We start from the raw sequence: 19,391 nt of genomic DNA, 5'->3' as shown, positions 1-19,391 counted from the left end.
AATGGGTCTCTGTTGTGGAATGAAGAAATCTGAGCAAAGGCAGGGTTATAAAATTCTCAACTTTAATCAGTTCAAAAAGTTCACAACAAATGTAACACCTTGAGAAGGGAAATTTGCCATTAGAGATTGGGTACTTATTTGGATTTATACATTCTTTTCCTAATTAAACTCGTTGGCAATTCATTTGCTTTCTGGACAAAAAGCCTTTTGTTTATTTGGACAGAACTCAAACAGGTACAAATGAAAAATGCAAAAATACAAAATTAAATGTAAACCCAGTTTTATTTTTCATTTTGCTCTAAAGGTAGTGTCTTGAAGCACTACTGCATGGTAAACAATCTAAATTAGTACAATTCAAAATCTTCAAAGCCTTCTGAGTTAAACAGGAGTTGTTATAAAGATGCAACCAACTAAGAACCCATAAATACCTCCGCCACTTCCTTAAAACATCCCATTAATGAAGGCTCACAAATGAGCAACAATCCTCTTAGAGGAAAACAAAACGCTGATGTCGACTAGGCGACAGCACACACGCGCACACACCCACAACAAAAAGAAACAATAGAATAAAAGGAAAAAAATGTTCCCATGGTATTAAAGATGCTATACAATTGGGATGATATGCACATATTCAGTTTTGCTTTCCCTAAAAAGCCTCCTGCCGGCAGCAGCCAAACATTTTCTTTTTCAGGTGAAGCATAACTCATGAGCAACAGATGCTGATACATGAAGCAGCATCTCTCGACCTTCATTCATTATCCGTTAGATTCACATTCCCCCACAATGCCGTGGGGCACCAAACAAGCGGTGCGTGCGCCTCTAAAAGACCACTTCCTGTCTGTCACACCACAGGTCTAGAAGCCTCTATGCCAACTTGACAGATATGCCGTTTTTCACAAAACCCCTGCTCAGACTGTATATATAATATATTTATATATAAACAAATATAAGGGGAAAGGGAAGAGCTGGGAAAAGGAGGTGGCGGGAACAGAACAAAAACAAGATGGTTAAGTTGTCCTAATCGTTACAACCTCATCATGCAGGTCTTGGGATGGGCCAGAGACCAACAAAACATAAGCTTAGACTGGAAAGATATTACACAAAAAGTCTCCATAGAAAACGCAGATTATGTAAAAAGGGCCACAGGGTGACGTGGTAATAATTTACATGGTTGGCATTGTTTTGGTCAACAAACATCCAACGGGACGGGCCGCTCTGCAGAGGGTGAGCGGCCTCCCACCACACTCAAGTGCCTCTCTTGGGTTTTGTTGTGGTTGCTGTGGTTAGGGTTTGTTTGTTTGGAGTACTGTACAGTTTGGTTGAGCTGGTGCTCAGTCACACATCTCCTCTGGGATCTCGTGAGGGTTGAGGATGCCCGGGACTGACATCTGGATCTTGTGTTTCTCCTCCTGGGCCTGGCGAAGGGATGCCTCCCTCTCCTCCAGGAACAGGTCTGAGGTGTCCTCGCCTGCAAACTCCTGGAATAGAGGCAGAGAACAAGGAAACACAGTGGTTAGTTGCAGGGCTTACAATGTCAGACTACATCTCCATCCATCCATCCATCCATCGAACTATCCATTTGTTTTCTATATCCACTTATCCTACTCTGCAGGATCCTGAGTGCAGCTGCAACTAATGATTATTTCTATAATCAATTAATTTCAAAGTTGTCTGATTAGTCTGTTTTAGTTTAAGAAATGTCAGAAACCTAAACTTCCCAGAGCCCCAGGTGACATCAATCAATTCAAAACTGCCTGACAGCTGAAAATGAGACCGATCAGCAGGCCAGAAAACACGGAGCATGTACCGTGGCTCTATCACACACAGTTTGAATATAACAATAAGCTGGCACAGCAGCCACATGTACTTAGAAGGACAACCTGGCCATGCAGGAAAATGTTATTTCTGGAAACACCAGCTAAGCAGCTAACTATGTAGTCCCTGATAACCTCTGTGTGAAGAGACAAAGCCTGTGTAGCACAGACAATAAACAGCAAAGCCGCAGCTATGCAGGGCCTTGTTCACTTTAGTTGAACTTCTCAGCAAACAAATACACCATGATAGACAATCCCAACACCTTACATTAAATCAAACAGAGTTTTGTGTTTGTTTTGCTTCACCACAAAAAGGAGATAATACGCTGGATTAATACCACAGGAAAAAAAAAGAAAAAGATCTAGTTCCTCTATTAAAATTCATCATCATGACACCAACAGTAGCCGATGGCAGCCAAAGAGACTTATGAATGAGAGCATTGCACATGATTTGTACACTTTGAAAAGCTCACCTTTATCTGGACAAGGAAGTCTCTAAGGTGCTCCTTGAAGGCAGGAATGTCCTGGTTTAAGCTGAACAGCCCGGTCACAAACACCTTCACCTGAGCACTGACACGAACGAAAAGCACACACAGGCGCAGCCACGATAAACCAATGTGCATTTTAAGACAACGGAGACTGTGTGTGTGCTCACGTGTGTTTACACTCACTCTTGTAGGTGAGGGAAGGCAGTCTTGAGCAGGTTGGCCACATATTCCTGGATGAACACCTGGTTGTTGGTGGGGCTGGCAGGGTTTAGCACGGTAGTGATCTTGCCCTCTTCCACCAGGTTGAACATGTAGGCCAGGATGGACGCGTGCATCGTTAGGCCTGCAGGACACACAGCAATACACACATTTACAACAGAAACCTGAAACCTTAACTCATCTTCGGTCACTTTCTTTCAAAGCCGATCATTTCTGTGCGTTCAGTAGATCTGGACTCCTTGGTGTGCCCGCAGCTCACACGTGTGTGAACTCACCAGCAGTGTGTGATGTGTCGGTGACCACAGAGAAGATGTGTTGTAGGATATCACAGAAATACGTCTGGTAGAAACTCTGAGCGGCTGCCTCCTCCTGGGCCACATTCTGCAGCAACGTGTACAGAATCTGCAGACCTGGATGAGCAGAAACAGAGGAACTACGTCAGCTTCCTACATTCTCATCAGTCCACACATCCTCACATTATACCTGCACATTACTGCTGGAAGCATGACCTGACAAGTAAATATCAGCGATGGCTTCAGAACGTGGCTGAGGTGAAGTATCACAGTGCACCTGCAATGTCAGATTTCTGGCTTTTAAGATTATCCCCATCTGTGACACGTGTCCTCATGACACGACAAAACACAGCACCCAGATTGTTTCACATCAATTAGTATTCATGCTCCAGGCATTGCTGCTCAGTACGATCAATAAATGCAGTAAAAAGGGTTTGTGTCGGCAGCCGTACCAGTGTCAGCCACATTCCTCATGGTGTGTTTGAAGGCCCAGATTATGGAGTCCAGCACCAGTTTGAACTGTGCAGGGGGGATGGCGAGGAACGCAGGGAAGCAGTGAGAGTTTACAGCTTGGAGTAAGTAGAAGAAGTGGGTCCTGTGCTCTGGATACTCCTCAAAGTTCTAGCAGAAAAACACAATAGACAAGTTGCTTGGATAAGCTTACTAAATACTAGAACTTATACTTACTAATATGCTGTCACTTGAACTTTTATTGTTTCAGGCTGGTTCTCTGACTGAAGTCTCTGAACATTGCAGCCACAAAAGTCCAGGTGAGACAAGATCTAATATGATAAAAATGTTGATTTTCTTCATCTGGATTGCCCTTAGTTACCACGCCTCAAAGCAATTAAACATACAAGTTTAGCAAGCAGCAGCGAGAGGTGTGGTGAGGTCAGGAAGACCTATCAGGTGACACAATTTAGGGCTAAAATAACCTACCAGTTCACTTTGTCCTTCAAATTGCTCTTAGTGAAGATATATTATCTATCAGAAAGAATCAGATATCTATAAAAAAACATTTAAATTATTTTTGGTATTTATCTATTTCTACTTGATTGTGCCTGGATTGCAACAGCCAATGAACTAAACCGACCTCTACTTTGACTACAATAGACGTATACATAGACTCCATGTAAAATAATGGGAAAATTACATATACTGTCATTACATTACATTACTATAGTATACATACACTGCAGTGAAGGCCACACCATATAGATCTATAGATAGATAGATCTACGCACAAATAAACCTGCTAATTCAAATGTTTGTTTTCTTGACGACAAAGGGCCTTAATGACCCACTGTACTGGAAAATTTTACATTTTCACTGAAGCAGGGACAGATCTGCCTTCTGTCTATTATATTAGACTAGTGCTAATCAATGTCCATTGTTACAAATCACAAATAGAAATACAAACATCACTGTCTGCATCACATGCTCAGAAAAACTTCCATTTTTGATTGGATAACTGAAATGATGATTAACTGTTTACAAGCTGTGTCTGCTTGATCGTTGCACCTTACCTTGTTGATCATGTTTAGCGTGCACTCAAAGACGGCATCAAAGATCTGGGGTATCTCGCTGGTGATGTGTCCCCCCAGCTTGTTGACAATGGTTGCCATGGTGCTGAGGACCTCGGGCTCACGGGCAGCGGGAACATTGCGTTGGTAGTCGATTAGGACGGCGTCCAGCAGCGGTGGAACAAAGTTCTCCCCTACCTGGAAAACAACAGGAGGGATCAGCAGGGATCAACACACCAGCAACAGAGGGGGGGGAAAAACAGGAGCATCCACCTTTAAAGCTCGGCGCTGGAAACAAATTTAAGTGAGCCTCAGTTCTGTCTGGTATATTACAGAAGGCGTAGGCGTCTATTATTTTTGCACACCTCTATAAACTCTGAAAATTGGCCAGTCCTCGCCTGCAGATACACTACGAAAATGAAGGTGGGGTGAGTCCTTTTGGGGAAAGATTGCTAACATTGCACCTCTCTTTCTTCCCAATGCGATAAGACATTAGCATAACAGATTTACTGTCTCTCCGGCTCACCTCGTCTCCCTTCCTTTTGTCCTGTGCATGCTGAGCATGAACGCCACCTGTTGCCGATTGTCTGGAATACTGTTTGTGGCCCATTTACAGAACCGGGGCTGTGTACAAATACCAAATTTCCTTTTCATCGCTCATCATGACGGACAGTTAGTGGACCGTGAGGAGATATCAATAATCTTTCTCCAGAATGACTCACTGCACCTTTCTTTGTTATGCAGATAAAAACACAGCTGATGGCAGAAATGGCCGAGTCTGCCACGAGGAAATGAAATTGTCATCATTGATCTATAAATACCAACTGGATCTGTTCTACTGCTTTTCTACAGTCAATGTTTCACTGCCACAGTGTGTAGTATCTCTCGAGGACGCACAGAGTGAAAATACATCACTGCTGTTTGCTAAAGACCACATTAACTTTTTAAGTAAAGTATGTAGTAATATATGGTTGCATTTACTTGTGAATTTAGAGTGGAATGTTCACCACCCTGAAACAGGGCTAATGCCCCTCAAGACAACTTCAGAAAAATTCAGGTTTTCCTCCACCAGCAGTGATGTACCTCCACGTTTCTGAGGATGTCAGAGTAATGTCTCACCATCTGTGGGTCGTTTGATCGGCTGACCCACCCGGAGATCAGTTTCAGTGTCTCTCGTTTCACTGTTCTCATACTCCGGATCAAGGGCTGTTTTGTCACCATCTCACCTGCAACACAAAGAGGAAACACAAATATTGAAGAAACATTTCCTCACACTTTGTCTAATAATGTAGCCTTTTCTTGTGAGGATGTGAGTAAGAGTTTTGCACAGGGCACAGAGAAGAACTCAACTACAAAGCATGGACATTTGCAGACATTGCCAGGGTTTCCTCTCGTTTGCTGCACATTATCGCTAAGTAAATGCTCCTTTGCTTCCCAGAACACTGAGATTATGTTCAAGCGATGACATGATTGATACCGAGGTACTGGAGCTCTCCCTTTAATATTGTATCTCCATTTTTACTGAGCTATTTCAACATTTAGGCCATTGTAGGCGATGTTGCAAATCATTGAGCAGGATGGACTGCTTTATGCAATATTAGACTTGCAGAATTGTTCCATCAATGTGATGAATTTTCTTAATTTCTCATCAGTTCACTGGATTATCGGCCATCTCTGAAGGTGAGGATGCATTATCGGGTGTAGTGAGCTGGGCTTCAATTGCAGTCTAATGACTTGTTTCCTTTTCTTTGAAAAGCCATTTGCTTTGTGCTACATCAATTTGATAATTTAAGTCTTATTCTATAATCACCCTCAAAAAGGTTTGGCTTTGAACAGGATTTGTTCCTCCTGCATAGCCCTTTATTTCTTTCTTGGCCAGTGCGAGTACAAAAATCTCTGATACTTGATCATAACTGACAGACCACATACTGCACTTCTCCTTCCGTTTCAGCACAGAAAGACTGAGATGAGTCACCAGAACAGGCACATGCAAGAAAAAAAAGAAAGGACACAGTCCTGCTGGCCTACAAACAAAATGCCACCACAGAGTGACAAAATACTAAAATGCTACCGTGCGACGAGTGTAAGTGAAAGTGAAGGCTATAATAAAACACATCCATTGCAACTGCAGGACCAACCAAAAAAACCCACAAAATGATAGTTTGTGTAAGTGAGTGTAGCTTAATCTTTCATTTCCAGACTCTTTCAACATGAAGCACTAACACATGGTATGAAAAGCAATGGGGTATTTTTCAAATCTGGCAACACACTGAGGCCATGCTGGATTTCCACAAATCTCTCTGCAGCGTACAGATCTGTACACAGCTTTCAACAACTGAAACAACACCAGCATGCAGCAAATGAAAGGCAGAGGAAGAGCTAACACTTTAGGTTGTTCAACTATTAACACCGTTTGAGGACATTTTTGTTCCTATCCTAGGGACACAATGGAGACGTTAAACATCACTGAAAAGATGGAAGAGGACAGAAGTTGTGTTTCCATCCACCCATTTTAATGTGCATTTTCAACGTGTGCATAAAAACCTGAGCAGGAAAAAGAAAAGCCCTGAATATAGCATAAACATTTTTAAGCTTGGCTGAGGTAGAAAAGTTGGTGTATTGTTGACAACAAAATGTGACAAAGTGCAAATGAAAAGGCTTGCCGGATAAATCATGACAGACATGAAGCATGTGGCTTAAAACAGTATAATGTGCAAGAACTGGCCACCTGCTAGTTAGCCGTGCAGCTAGTGGTCAGATTAGCTAACTGGAGTTTGCCCCTACTCAGAGCTCAGCAGCCTCCCAGTAAACACAGCCGGGTCAGCACTGAACAAAGCCTCACAGACCAACGGAGGCCAGTTTGACAACAGGGAAAATGGTGCTGAGATGATTAACAGCAGCTCTGACCAGGATTCCAGGGAGGCGATGAAGACTCAGCAGGTTCAGACAGAATCAGCAAGAAGACAGTTGTTCATCGCCAGCATCTAGAGCTAGAATATTTCACATCTAACTCCAAACTCCGAACCAAACCAGAGTTGGTGATTGTTGTAACAAGACAGTTTTGATGAGTTTTGTTGAGTTTGAATGAAGTGTGTTTTACGACGATTTAATTTGGCAGGAAAACTCGTCTTAGTTAAAGGTTTCTATTTAAACCGGGAAAAGAATACTTCCTTTCTTGACTGTTATATCTTTAAAAAAAAATCATCTTAATATCCCCCGGTGTGAGATCAATAAACGTTATATCTTATCTAAAAGAAAAGCTAAGAAAGCTTGTGAAATTTGGAAACATCTGAAACTACAGGGGGCTCTACTATCATAGTATCAGACATCAGACGTCAGACAGTATCAGACGTGTTACTTCTTCACATTCTCTTGATATTGTTAATGTTTAGCTACACTCACATCATATCATGTGTGTGTAAGACGCTTCATGTATGTGACACACATGGTGTGAACAACAATGAGATGTTATCAGTCAGCTGTATGACCCCAAACACACACCTTCCTTACCGTTTGTCTGAATGGCGGCAGAGATGTTCTCGCTCAGGCACTTGTACACATTGAGCATGTCAAGGTAAATCCGTCCCAGCTGGATGACAAAGGGGTGTCCCACAGCCTTACAGGCTCTGACGTTGGTCTTCAGGATACTGCCTAGCTGTTTCACAGTCTCTGGGTCCTTTAAGATGTCCACGTTCTGAGGGAGCAGCAGCAGGAGGGATGCAGCAGATTGTGTGTCATAGATATATAGACCAGTATACTGAAGAACATTTTTCTGTATGTGGTAGTATATGGGTCTCTTACCTTGGTGGCCTGCTGAATGATGCTGTCCCACACTTGATTGGGCAGCAGCATGTATTTTTCTATCAGATGCTCTTGAACAGCCTGATCTGTCTGAGCCCCAATCATATAACCTACTGCCTCATAGAACGTGTGCACCTGGACACAAAGAGGAAAACTTGTCAGCATGCAAACTTGATTGGGCAAAAGCAAACAAGAGAAATCCTCTTCAAGCAGAATTCTGGTAATACTGTTACTGTGCCTCTCTCTGAAAGTGTGATAATTCTCAGGAGATGATGAAAATGCCCGTTAACATGCATTTACTGACCTGCTGAGGTTGAAGGTCACAGATGATGGTGTTGATGTTGTTGAGAATCTCATCGATGAAGGGCATCACCTCTCCCACCTGCACCTGGATAAAGTGGCGCCGGCACTTCTGGGCGATCTTGATGAAGGTGTCACAGGCCATGTCCTGAACACCATCATGGGTCTCTGATGAAGAAGAGTGATGGAGGGTGACAAACTTTCAAAACATGGTATTTATAGATTCAACATTTTCAAACTAGTGCACTTTCCAAAACACACTTAATGCATTCAAGTTTAATTAACGACCATCACTCACCATGCATGAACTCAAAGAGTTTGTTGACCACGGTTTTGAGGAACTTCCAGTGGGCTCTGAGAAAGCGCGGATACTGGCCAACAATATACATAATGTTGGAGGCTATTATAGCCTTGTTGTCCTTTCCTCTCTTCTGCTCGCACAGACCCAGCAGATCCTGAGACAAACAGACACATAACCTGGATTAGTGTTCTCCACAGTGGCTTGTAAACTCTTTGAATCATAACATTTGAATATTTTTGAAGTCAGAAGTTTGATTTTTTTTACAGATGTTCAGTACATATAACTTCAGACTTTAGAAAAAACTCTGACGTCAAGATTGTAAACGTTTGGTCGGCCTTGAGCTCTACAACAACAAGCATCTTGGTCCTCTTTCTAACACAAGTCCTTTTTTTTTATATACCTTGATGACAGTGACCAGGAACCTCTTCTCATCCTCTTCGTGCATAGCCCCACTTATGGATCCAATGGCCCAGCACAATGTGTTGAGGTTCTTCCAAGACCATTCAGTGCCGTTCACCTGGTTGTGAAGTTTCTCTGTCATTATGCGTTCTGTGTCTGCATAGTCCAGATGAGTCAGGTACACTGCAGGATGACAGAGCACGAAGCAGATTTACATTATCAGCATGTGCACCATGTAAACCTATAGCCAAACGCACATTTCTATGCAGTTGTGAACAAGGACAACATGCGCACATGAAAAAAGTGTATGAGCAGAGACAGTGAAATGCTTTGCCAGTGTGGTGACACTGATCAATATACCCATAAAAAAGCTGGCATACAGCTGGCGCTTTATAGCTATTATTTTATGACCCTGGAGTCAATATAATCATTATAACTTTTTTCATTTTAGATAGCCAATGTTATATGCAGCCAATAGAGCAGAGTAGTAAGTATAAAATCAAAGATTTCTCTACATCCTTCCATTTTCTTCACTGCTTATCTTGTTCAGGGTCACAGGGGGCAGATAGACCATGATCTCTGAGTTTCCATTCAATGTAACCTGTCTTTGGACTTGAACACATGTCCACATGGGAGAAGAACATGCAACCCCACATAGAAAGGCCCCAGTCAACAGAGTCCAACTGTCTAATATTTCCTCACTGTCTGTGGCTACAATCAATTAAAGTGGCCAAGAAAAAGTCAATAATGGCAGTGGCCGTGGACTTAGATGTTCTTATTACTAAATCATACCAAGGGTTTCCCTCATGTTCTTGTAGAGGTTGATGGAATCAGTGTCCTTCATGAACTCTCTGACCACCTCTCCTTGGTCATTCTCCACCACCAACACCTCCTCCGGCTTGGCCATCCGACTCACCATCAGCAAACGCACCTGTCATAAGAGATAAACACCTGTCAGCATGTACATTCATCCGGAGCAGCCTCACTGCTCTCACACATATCAGTGTGCAACCTGTATGGGCATAAATGTTATAGGATAATATACAAGGAGGCAGTCATCTAATAGCTACACAGAGACACACAAAGATATGGAATGAGAGATATTATCATCACAGAGAAAAGAAATCTGATGTTATTCTGCTTTACTAGTTGCACATTTTCAGCAACGTAACTAGCAACTCTTTTGGCAGCAGTTTACCGGCCACCTGTTGCTTGACCATTGCCAACTGATTCTAGTATGACTGCGAGCTAAGACTCTGTAAGTTCCATAAACTGCAACATTTCTGCACCCCTAAACACTCAACTGCTCTGCCATCTCTAACTCGTAGGTAACAAACAATTCTCAGAAGAAAAAAATTGTGTTCATAAATTCAACTACAACAGTGCAAATTCTAAATATTTGATGAGTTTGTCAGCTCAAGGCCATGTTGTTGACAGCCAAACAATGCATTCATTCATCTTATACCATGGTTTTGGTGAATACTTGATAAAATATATCACAGATGCAGTCAAAGCCTGAGTTTACAGTTTACTGCAACATGTTAGTAAGTTAATATTTAACAACAACAATGGGTGACTGCACTATTAATTTGAAACTATTTGGAGAATCTGTCAACTTTGATGACTGGGATGCAGCTGAAGAAAGAAAAGTGAGAAAGGGCACAAGGAGTTAACACCAGGAGAATTAAATAAAATAGAAGATTAAAGAGATGACACACAGACACACAGCGGAAGTTTCATGCCACTGTCGGGTCATCAAAGCAGGGGGGAGTACAGCGTTGCCACTAGGAGTCTGAGGGCCAGTATTAACCATCATTTAACTGAACTCACTGACACCAGATTCATAGACCAGCAACTGAATGTTTGAAGCCACACTTACACCGCCCCTCTGACCTTACTGATACATTATATCACATAAGCAATCAGCTCACGTTCCATTCACTATTCAACTCTACTTCAGGCTGTCGCCGACAGTACACATGGTCTTATCATTTGTTCATGAAAATCTTGATATTGATGTAGGGACAATGAACTAGCTAGCTTGTCTTGTTGTTAAACATACCATCAAATTATATTTACTGTTTGTCAACCATAGCCAATGTTACTGACTTGACCTTGAATCTTGCTAGCATAACATTAGCTTGCTAGCTGAAACAAAGGGTTCTAAGAGCTGTGCGGGCTAAAAATGTTTCCGTTGCCAAGTTGTATCTAAGGTTCATTGTATTAACTGGAGCAGTGATTTAGCGTTGACACTGCATAAGAACCTTATGAGGTGGTAATGATTGTTCAAGGTATTAGACCAACCCTCAGGCTGGCGAAAAACTTTAGATTTGATTGTAAAATGCATGAAAATAGAATTGGTCTTGTCTTTCATAAGTGACCACGGTATAAGCAGGATAATGAACTTTGGGGTGTTGATAATCAGGAATTAATGGACTCAGAGGTAACGCTCCCACACGCCACAGAGTATTTATATGCACGGTATGTTATTTCTGCCACTAGGGGTGTTTCTATCAAAACAACAATGTTTTCTGACACTGTGAAGTAACATGAGCTTGTGGGAGTTGTCTTCATTGCTAAACAGTCACCATTGCCGATGAAAATCTAATGACTCATCATGACTTGGGCAGAAGTCATGTTCACTGACTTCCTTCCTCTCATTTCATCATCCTGTGCTTCCCCTGTCAATATCGGAGGCAACAAAATAAAACGCACCGTTACCTTGAATAAAATTATGGCTATCTGAGGGTTTGCACAATGTTGGAAACATTTGGAACATTACGGAGGCACACAACTTAACAAAATATATAACGTAAGTCTAGTCATTTTGGGTCATTTTAATAAGCAAATGTTACATATTGTGCGTTTACGTTGAATGTACTTGGCTGTGTATGGTACCTTGGAAAGTACAGGAAGATAAAGCTGTCTCCGTGGTGGCACATCAAAGTGCTGGTTGCCGGAGAGCAGGGGGGACGTGGACGTAGAGAAGGGACTCTCTCTGTAGAGCTCAGCAGCCAGATGGTTCCAATACTCCAGACAAATTTTGAATATCTCAGTCTCTTCCACCTCTGACACCAGCAGCATGTAGTGGAGGGCCTGAAAGGGGACAAGAGACCAGTAAGACCATGGATGATCTTCATGAGACACCTTTTAGACTTGTTTATTCTGCAATTTGTCCTGTGCAGCCTGCCTAGACGAGCCATACCACTGGATTGTGTCCCTGTATCTGACAGCATTTTCTCTTACCTCCATTAATGTTTCTCTGAGATTGAGCCGCTTTTCAATGAGCTGCCCGTGCTCTTTAAGGAAAGTACAGAGGAACAGACTGAGGTTCTGTATGAAGTTCTGCTCGTCATCTTTCCCATTGGCGTAGGCCAGCCGGATGTTGGTGTTCAGAGGCAGCATCTACACAGATATGGATCAGATTCAAATCTTAATAAGTATCTTTACAACAAGAAGTCTGAATCTGAGCATGGTCTTTTCTGAGCCAATTATTTAACCCACCTGTTTGAGTTGACACATGGTCAGGGTGAAGAGTGTGACAAACTGCTCCTCATACTGGCTGACACTCACACCGGCAATCTCTGTGAGGCACTTGAGTGTCACATTGCGAAACATGGGCACGTTCAAGAACTGAAAGCAGTTGAAACACATGATTAGTTTGAGACTATTTCTGTTTAACAGTTGCAATGACATTTAGTATTCTTAAGCTTGGCATATGCCTTACTTCACCACTGCTAACAAATCCATGTTGGAGGATTTATTTAGCAAACAGATCATTCTAGCTCAGACAATCAGTCCTACAACTCAAGCTCATGTGTTATATGACAGAGTGTGCATCTGTGTACACACCTTATACACCAATGTGCTGATCAGTTTGGTTTCAAAGATGTACCCCAGAGGAATCCAGTTGAGGAAACGTAGGAGGGTCTCCAGAGTGGCGTGGACCAGGGGGGCATTCTGGGAATTTTCCTACAGTGCAACCAATGAGACAACAAACAGCTGAAAAACAAACACTTGTGTGGAACTGGTGATGAAGATCGTACAACAATGCAAAAAAGTAAGAGATGAGGATTTGCATACCATGACAAACTGGCAAAGCTGGAATATCTGGGAGAATTCATTGCACATGCTGAAAGAAAAGAGGAAATATTGTGGGACATACTTCATCATACTGCATCTAACACATTTTGATGCTGAAATTTTAGATATATTCTTAAATTTGAGATAGTCAGACTATTATCCATCTCTCATGAAGTCATTGCGAAATATAACTGTAAAGGTTCACATTAACTTCGTCTAGATGCTTAATGTGAAACGCATGTCTAGATGCAATGTGACTGATCAATCATAGTCATCTGCTGAGCTAAATCTGACAGATCCTGAGGCATTTTTGTGATCAATTTGCTTTGTAGTTGTCAAAATAATGACAGATTAATTATGACATTTTCTGTCTGAAATAGGGCTTCTGATTTTTCCCCTGAAGGTCAGTTTTTCTTCCCTGAAGTGTACTAATGTTTTCTAATGTTAGTGCAGGTTTTCATTATTTCAGTCAAGGTGATTCCCTCTGCAATAAAACACTATTCTGATGTAGGGAAGTCTGAGAATGTTTCAGCTACACTGGTGACCTGCATAAGATCGACAACTACACACGGAGCAAAGAGGAACGCTACCGCACCCTGCAGACGTTTGCCATTGCGTGCAGAAAAAAACTGTATGGAAAAGCATATTTGAAGTCCACGGGAACACACATTCAAAATATGAACTTGCACAGGTTTCCCCTCAGTCAAGACTTCAGCCCAAATAATCTCATGGAACATCTGAATAAAGAAGGACCAAAATAAACTGTTGCTAAACCTGAGAAACAGGATGATATAATTAAACACTGACTACAGTCAATAGTCCTTGACAAGCAGCAATTGTCAATTGATATGCGGGACATCAAGCTTAATTCATTTTTGACATCCTGCCTCAAACTGTTCACATCAAAGTTTCCTATGCTGTGTGGCCAAACAGACCGAATGAACAGCTCATTTACTGCATACTGTATGTGCAGGTTGTGCACACTTGAGTGCACAACTGCATGCATGCACTGCAACTTGCATAATACTTGTAACAATACTGATTGACTAGTCAAAGGTAGATTTGTAGTAATATAAATGTCAACAACATCATGAGGTTAACATCCAGTGCACAGAAAACTGTCTGCATGCCTTTTAGATACAGATCATAACATTACATCACTGGATTAATGCCACAATAGTTTCAAATACCAACACACAGATCATATTTTATGATGCTCTGAAAGTGCTAGAATAATGTGGATACTTTAAGTTAAATGTTTAAAAGGCTTAACTGTAATGTCATATTTTTCATCAAAACAAATGTCTAGGCTCTAACATGATTGTGCTTTCAGAGGGTTTTGAACATGCAGCATGCTGACCTGTCTTTTAGGTGCTTGGCCTTGACCTGGGTCATCTGGCCACTGGAGAAGTCAAAGACCTCCTCGCTCAGCAGCTTGAGAATAACCATGTTGTTCTGACAAAGGCTCTCACTGGTACGACTTGCCCCCACGATGTCACTGATGAAGGTGGGCCAGTGTTTGGGCCACTCCTGCTTCAGGATCTATAGACACACATTGGTGTTACGGGATTAAAAAAAAATGACATTTTCCACTGAGGACATGTGATCTGAAAATGAAAAATTGAGGGGATGAATCTGTGACTCATGCTAAAAATACGACTCCTCTTTTCTCAATCTCAATTCAAGCCTGTGCCCCTATTTCTGCTTTGTAGAAGACTGCATAACTACAATGATACAGTAGTAAAACAGTTGAAATGTAAAACTGTGTTTATGAAGTCATACAATACAAACCCCACACTACTACAAATCCAACATGTATGTACATGAACATTTTAAACACAGCCTCTTGAGGACAAGTGTGGAATCTGGAGCTCTACAATCCCTGAAGGCCAAAACAATGTTAGCTCAGCTGACGCAGGCAGTGACTCATTCTCACTGGCATTAATGCAAAGTCACTCATGTAGCCAGTGAGCCAGTCTTGGTTTCCCGCACACACGCACACACGCATACAGAGATGGTGATGGACATTGTTTTACATTCAGGAGCAAAATTCAGAACGTGGACACCAATAAGTCACTGTGGTCTAATCTGTCAGTCTGAAGGCCTTTCTGGTATTCATCTCAATGACTCACAACAGTGTCCTGAAGTGGTCCGCGCTAGTTTGTTGATCAGACAGCACGGGGCAGGGAACGGCTCGTTACTACAGCCCAGCTTTTACAGGGTTCAGCCCTCTCCTGGAGTAAGGGTGCAATTATCACTGACACCATTTGTTATATAACATGCTCTGCACTTATATTGTGTGTCATGGTGACAACGTCTTGGTCAAAAACGGCTACATCAATAATGACTTGAGATGTCATATCCTCATGTTTCCATACAAACAAATGCACTCTTGCAGCTCTCTCTCTCTCTCAAAGACGATCCTCTTTCAAATCATGAGCTCACAGTGACAATTTAAAAACACTCGCTGCCTTGCCCAAGATATTCAAGGAGAATTAATATGCAGTTTTAAAAAGGATTTATGAACTTAACTGACAAGGACAGTTTTAGAGTCAGATAGACCAATTAAGAGTGACATCTTCAGGTTAAAAAGTATCACTACAAAGGCTGAGGCAAGCATCAAGACAGATGTAAACTCACACTGTTACCCTGAAACTCTTTAAGATAAGCTTGTCAGCATATCCCTCTCTATTTTTGCTGCCTTTCGCATACAGTGTGCTAAACTGTCAACATTAGATGTAGTGAATGTAGTGACCAGAACGATATATTCGTCATCGGTTAATGACTGAATTGCTCTGCACATACCCTCTTACTGTAGCTACAGAAAATAATCCACGCCAAGCAATGACATTAATATTAAATCACTGTTTTAACCTTGGCTTCGTCTGTTTACTGTAATTCATTACTTAGAGTCTGCTACCCCAGCTACATTTTAATCATCTGCCTAAACCCTCAGTAACCACAGTGAAGAGTTAGCATGTGAGAAACTAACCAACCACGTTGACTTGGGAAATTCCAGCAGCAGCCGGTGAGCTACAACGTTTTATTTTGCTTAATACACTTTGTAATACAAGCTAAAACCATTTCAGGATATAGTATAGTGTACTCCGTATTAGTAAGTGCCTTAGTACTCGTCAGTAGCTTTCAATTGTCCCAGGCAATGAGTAGAATATGAGTAGCTGGCCAGAACTGAGCTTCCTGCTCCGGTGTGCTCTCTTGCTGTCAATGTGGATAACTTCATTGAAACTGTTCGCTGCCACTTCTTTGTGCCTCTCCACAATTCACTCACATGCAACACTGTGGGGTTAGGAAAACATTCCAGTGTTTCAGCAGAGCACAATGAGGCGTTTCTAACAGCTGGTGTACCCACAATGATGGGTTACAATAATGGTCAGGCTTAATGTAGACAATAATGATCAATTGAAAAAGCTTTGCAGACTGGCTTGATGCAGCCCCATTAAAAATAAAAACAAAGAAGAAAACACTTTCATTTTAAACTTCACACTATAACTCACAGTTCATGTGCAATCAGAATCAGAATCAACTTAGACGGGCAGTATACACATACATGGAATATGACTCTACAACAATATGGCTCTCAACATACTCGTTTGTTTGGTCTCTTGTTTGCATTAAAAGTTTGCTGTTCTTCAAGCCTCAACTGTCAGAGTGTTCGACGATAAAACCGACACATCACATACAATACTGTCAGGCTGCACTGCGTGCATGTCGTGTTTCACATGTGATGTAGGTTTTGGGCTCCAACAATATAAAAGCACATTCTTTAAAAGAGAAAGATGCAAGTTTGCAGAAGAGAAAAACAAGAGAAAACGTCTTCAACATTCTGTGGTCTTAATGATTTGCAACAACACCGGATTTGAGTTAGAAAACAGCTGTGATGTAGTTCTGAGAGTAGTTTTTTGAAAATGGTCAATTTGTTAACAAGATTCTTTCACTTGTCATCAGTATTGAAGGCTTACCTGAACAAGGATCATGTTCAGCTTTCCAATGTACACCTTTTCTTTCTAAAAGGAAAAAACAAACAAACCAATGAGGGATTAAAGAATGTCGCACATCGTCTCAGTGTCAGAACACGAGCCTTCTGTCATTTCATCACGTCATTAAAAACTGAATTTGGAACGATGGCAAAACATTTTGAAATGTAAAATAACAAAATGAGGGGTTCGAGGTCTTAAGTCAAACAGCGAGACAATTAAAGGTAGTGTGACTAAAAATGAACAACAAAATTAAAAGTTAAACATTCAGTTTTCAGCATCCATAATGTTACATTTTGTCACAAGTGAGTAAAGATGCAAGTTTGTAAAAGATGCTTTAGGACTGGTTAATCAAATATGATCACAGCTCTCTGTAAAGTAAGTGATGAAGTTACACAAATATAATTCTTTCACAATGCTGCAAATTAGGGTTTTTCAAGCTTTTTCCTGAATAGAGGAGTGCTGTTTTGGATAACAGACCGGCTATAGAATCCTTGTACCTGAATGCGAAACCTCACTTCAAATCCAATTACTGTTCAAAAACAGGTAACTTGGTTCAACAATCAAAATAACCTTGGAGATTGCATGAGCAGCCAATGCCATAGCTGAGCATTTCTGCCTTTGAACTGCAATAGCAGTCTGAAAAGCACAGATTCAGACAGCCAGGGTTTCATCGTCACAAACCTACAGAACCAATCCCGTCAAACTGTGGGTGGGGCCTTCCGAGGGGTGCCAGAGGAAAGCCAATAGTAGCCATATATCAGTATTTTGCAAGCTACATTTCACTATTTTGCTAAGTTGCAAAAGCATGACTAGTGAGTTCCATATATTACCAAAGGATCTGAAAAGCCGAGGTCAACAGCATAACACACCTTTCCATCCATTGATCCAGGGGACAGCGAGTAAGAACCGACATGTTCATAAACCAGTCAGTTCATTTTTCTTGTGTTTTATCTTTTCACTATGTCCAACACATCTGCAGTGTGCTAGATCATGTTAGCCATTGTTATCCTGCCAAGTTACATGATGATTCACGTCAAATGCTGACTGGACATTTAATATGGATTGAGGGTGCTGACAAACAAAGTTAAGGCAAACATTAAACAAAACTGTGAGATCACTAAGATCACTACGGTAAAGGCGTCCTCATAAAGGGCTACTATAGCAAGATAAGGTTAGGAAATTCAAGTGCAGGCATGCTCGACATGCAAGCGAGCAGCGGAGGGGTGGGTAGAGATAGAGGCGGGGGCTATTTGCATATTTATAGATCCACACATAATAAAATAAGGCAAAGGTGTTGTTACATCTAAACCATTTTATGTGATGAAGGGATTTCTTCCCCATGGAAAAATATTCTAAATATGTAACTTTGATGAACAGAGATGAGTTTTTAGGGGTTTAATCAACACAAGGAGAAGAACTGCGCAATGTTTTGTAGAGTTGTAAACACCAGAAACCTTTCTGGAAAGCTGCTTTCTCAGCATGAAGTTAGTTATCAAATACTAACAGTCAAGTGGCCGTGTAGCACTTAGAGAGAGACGGCAGTTAGATTTTTTGGCAACAGCACTCTGTAATTTTTATACGTTACCTTTACTAGACCTGACCCTTATCCACAGCTAGCCTCTAGTTAAAAACAAACATGTCTGCCTCCTAACATTTATTTGTAATATTGTCTACTGTCTTGCTCATTTCTGATTTCAGTTCCAGTTCAGTTTTTAATGTGCATTTAAAGTTTCACTTAGTTTCAGTGTTTCTTTCACTCTGTATTTTTTTAACTGTCTTGAGCATTTTAACAAATATGTTTTATCTGTAGGCAAGTTTTCATTAAGAGTAAGAGTACTGCTAACATTAGGTACGAAAGAGAAAAAGTGTATTAAATTATAACTTGTAACTTCAGTTGGGCTTGGCAGCTCCAGACACACATAACCATAACAAGTTCCTCCTGCCCACACTTGGGTTATACAGCAGAGTGACATCCAGCCAAAGTGACTTTGTGAAAGCTGCTGTAATCACTCATGGATTTGAATTTCAACGTATTTCATTTCAAAGCAGAATCACATTACACAGCTGTGTTTGAACACTTGCTGTCTCTCTCATGTGAGTGATGCATGTTTTCAGGTGGGCTGCTAATCAGACATCAATGGCAAACAAGTGATTCGTTTAAAACAGTGTTTT

General features: G+C 41.4%; 1 protein-coding gene across 2 annotated transcripts in view; it reads right to left on the bottom strand.

The window, feature by feature from the left end:
• Positions 1-40: 40 nt before the first annotated feature.
• Positions 41-19,391, bottom strand: part of xpo1b (exportin 1 (CRM1 homolog, yeast) b) — a 28,554-nt gene continuing 9,203 nt past the window's right edge. Inside the window, exons 6-25 of one of the 2 annotated variants that reach the window (XM_041947764.1) lie at positions 17,202-17,246; positions 14,582-14,763; positions 13,222-13,270; positions 12,991-13,110; positions 12,643-12,771; positions 12,385-12,543; positions 12,037-12,234; positions 9,931-10,069; positions 9,140-9,321; positions 8,737-8,893; positions 8,443-8,606; positions 8,139-8,273; positions 7,839-8,031; positions 5,457-5,563; positions 4,341-4,535; positions 3,267-3,435; positions 2,797-2,931; positions 2,486-2,645; positions 2,288-2,384; positions 41-1,478 (exon numbers count right to left, since the gene is read on the bottom strand). In XM_041947764.1, coding sequence (XP_041803698.1) covers positions 1,332-1,478; positions 2,288-2,384; positions 2,486-2,645; positions 2,797-2,931; positions 3,267-3,435; positions 4,341-4,535; positions 5,457-5,563; positions 7,839-8,031; positions 8,139-8,273; positions 8,443-8,606; positions 8,737-8,893; positions 9,140-9,321; positions 9,931-10,069; positions 12,037-12,234; positions 12,385-12,543; positions 12,643-12,771; positions 12,991-13,110; positions 13,222-13,270; positions 14,582-14,763; positions 17,202-17,246 — 2,862 coding nt within the window. In that variant the 3' untranslated portion in view covers positions 41-1,331. The remainder of the gene's footprint in view (positions 1,479-2,287; positions 2,385-2,485; positions 2,646-2,796; positions 2,932-3,266; positions 3,436-4,340; positions 4,536-5,456; positions 5,564-7,838; positions 8,032-8,138; positions 8,274-8,442; positions 8,607-8,736; positions 8,894-9,139; positions 9,322-9,930; positions 10,070-12,036; positions 12,235-12,384; positions 12,544-12,642; positions 12,772-12,990; positions 13,111-13,221; positions 13,271-14,581; positions 14,764-17,201; positions 17,247-19,391) is intronic. The other variant, XM_041947765.1, reaches the window with a different exon arrangement.

Source organism: Chelmon rostratus, chromosome 11 (genome assembly GCF_017976325.1).
Source record: "Chelmon rostratus isolate fCheRos1 chromosome 11, fCheRos1.pri, whole genome shotgun sequence".
Taxonomy (NCBI): Eukaryota; Metazoa; Chordata; class Actinopteri; order Chaetodontiformes; family Chaetodontidae; genus Chelmon; species Chelmon rostratus.
The sequence above is the reverse complement of the archived record's forward strand: the minus strand, read 5'-3'. Positions and strand labels throughout refer to the sequence as shown.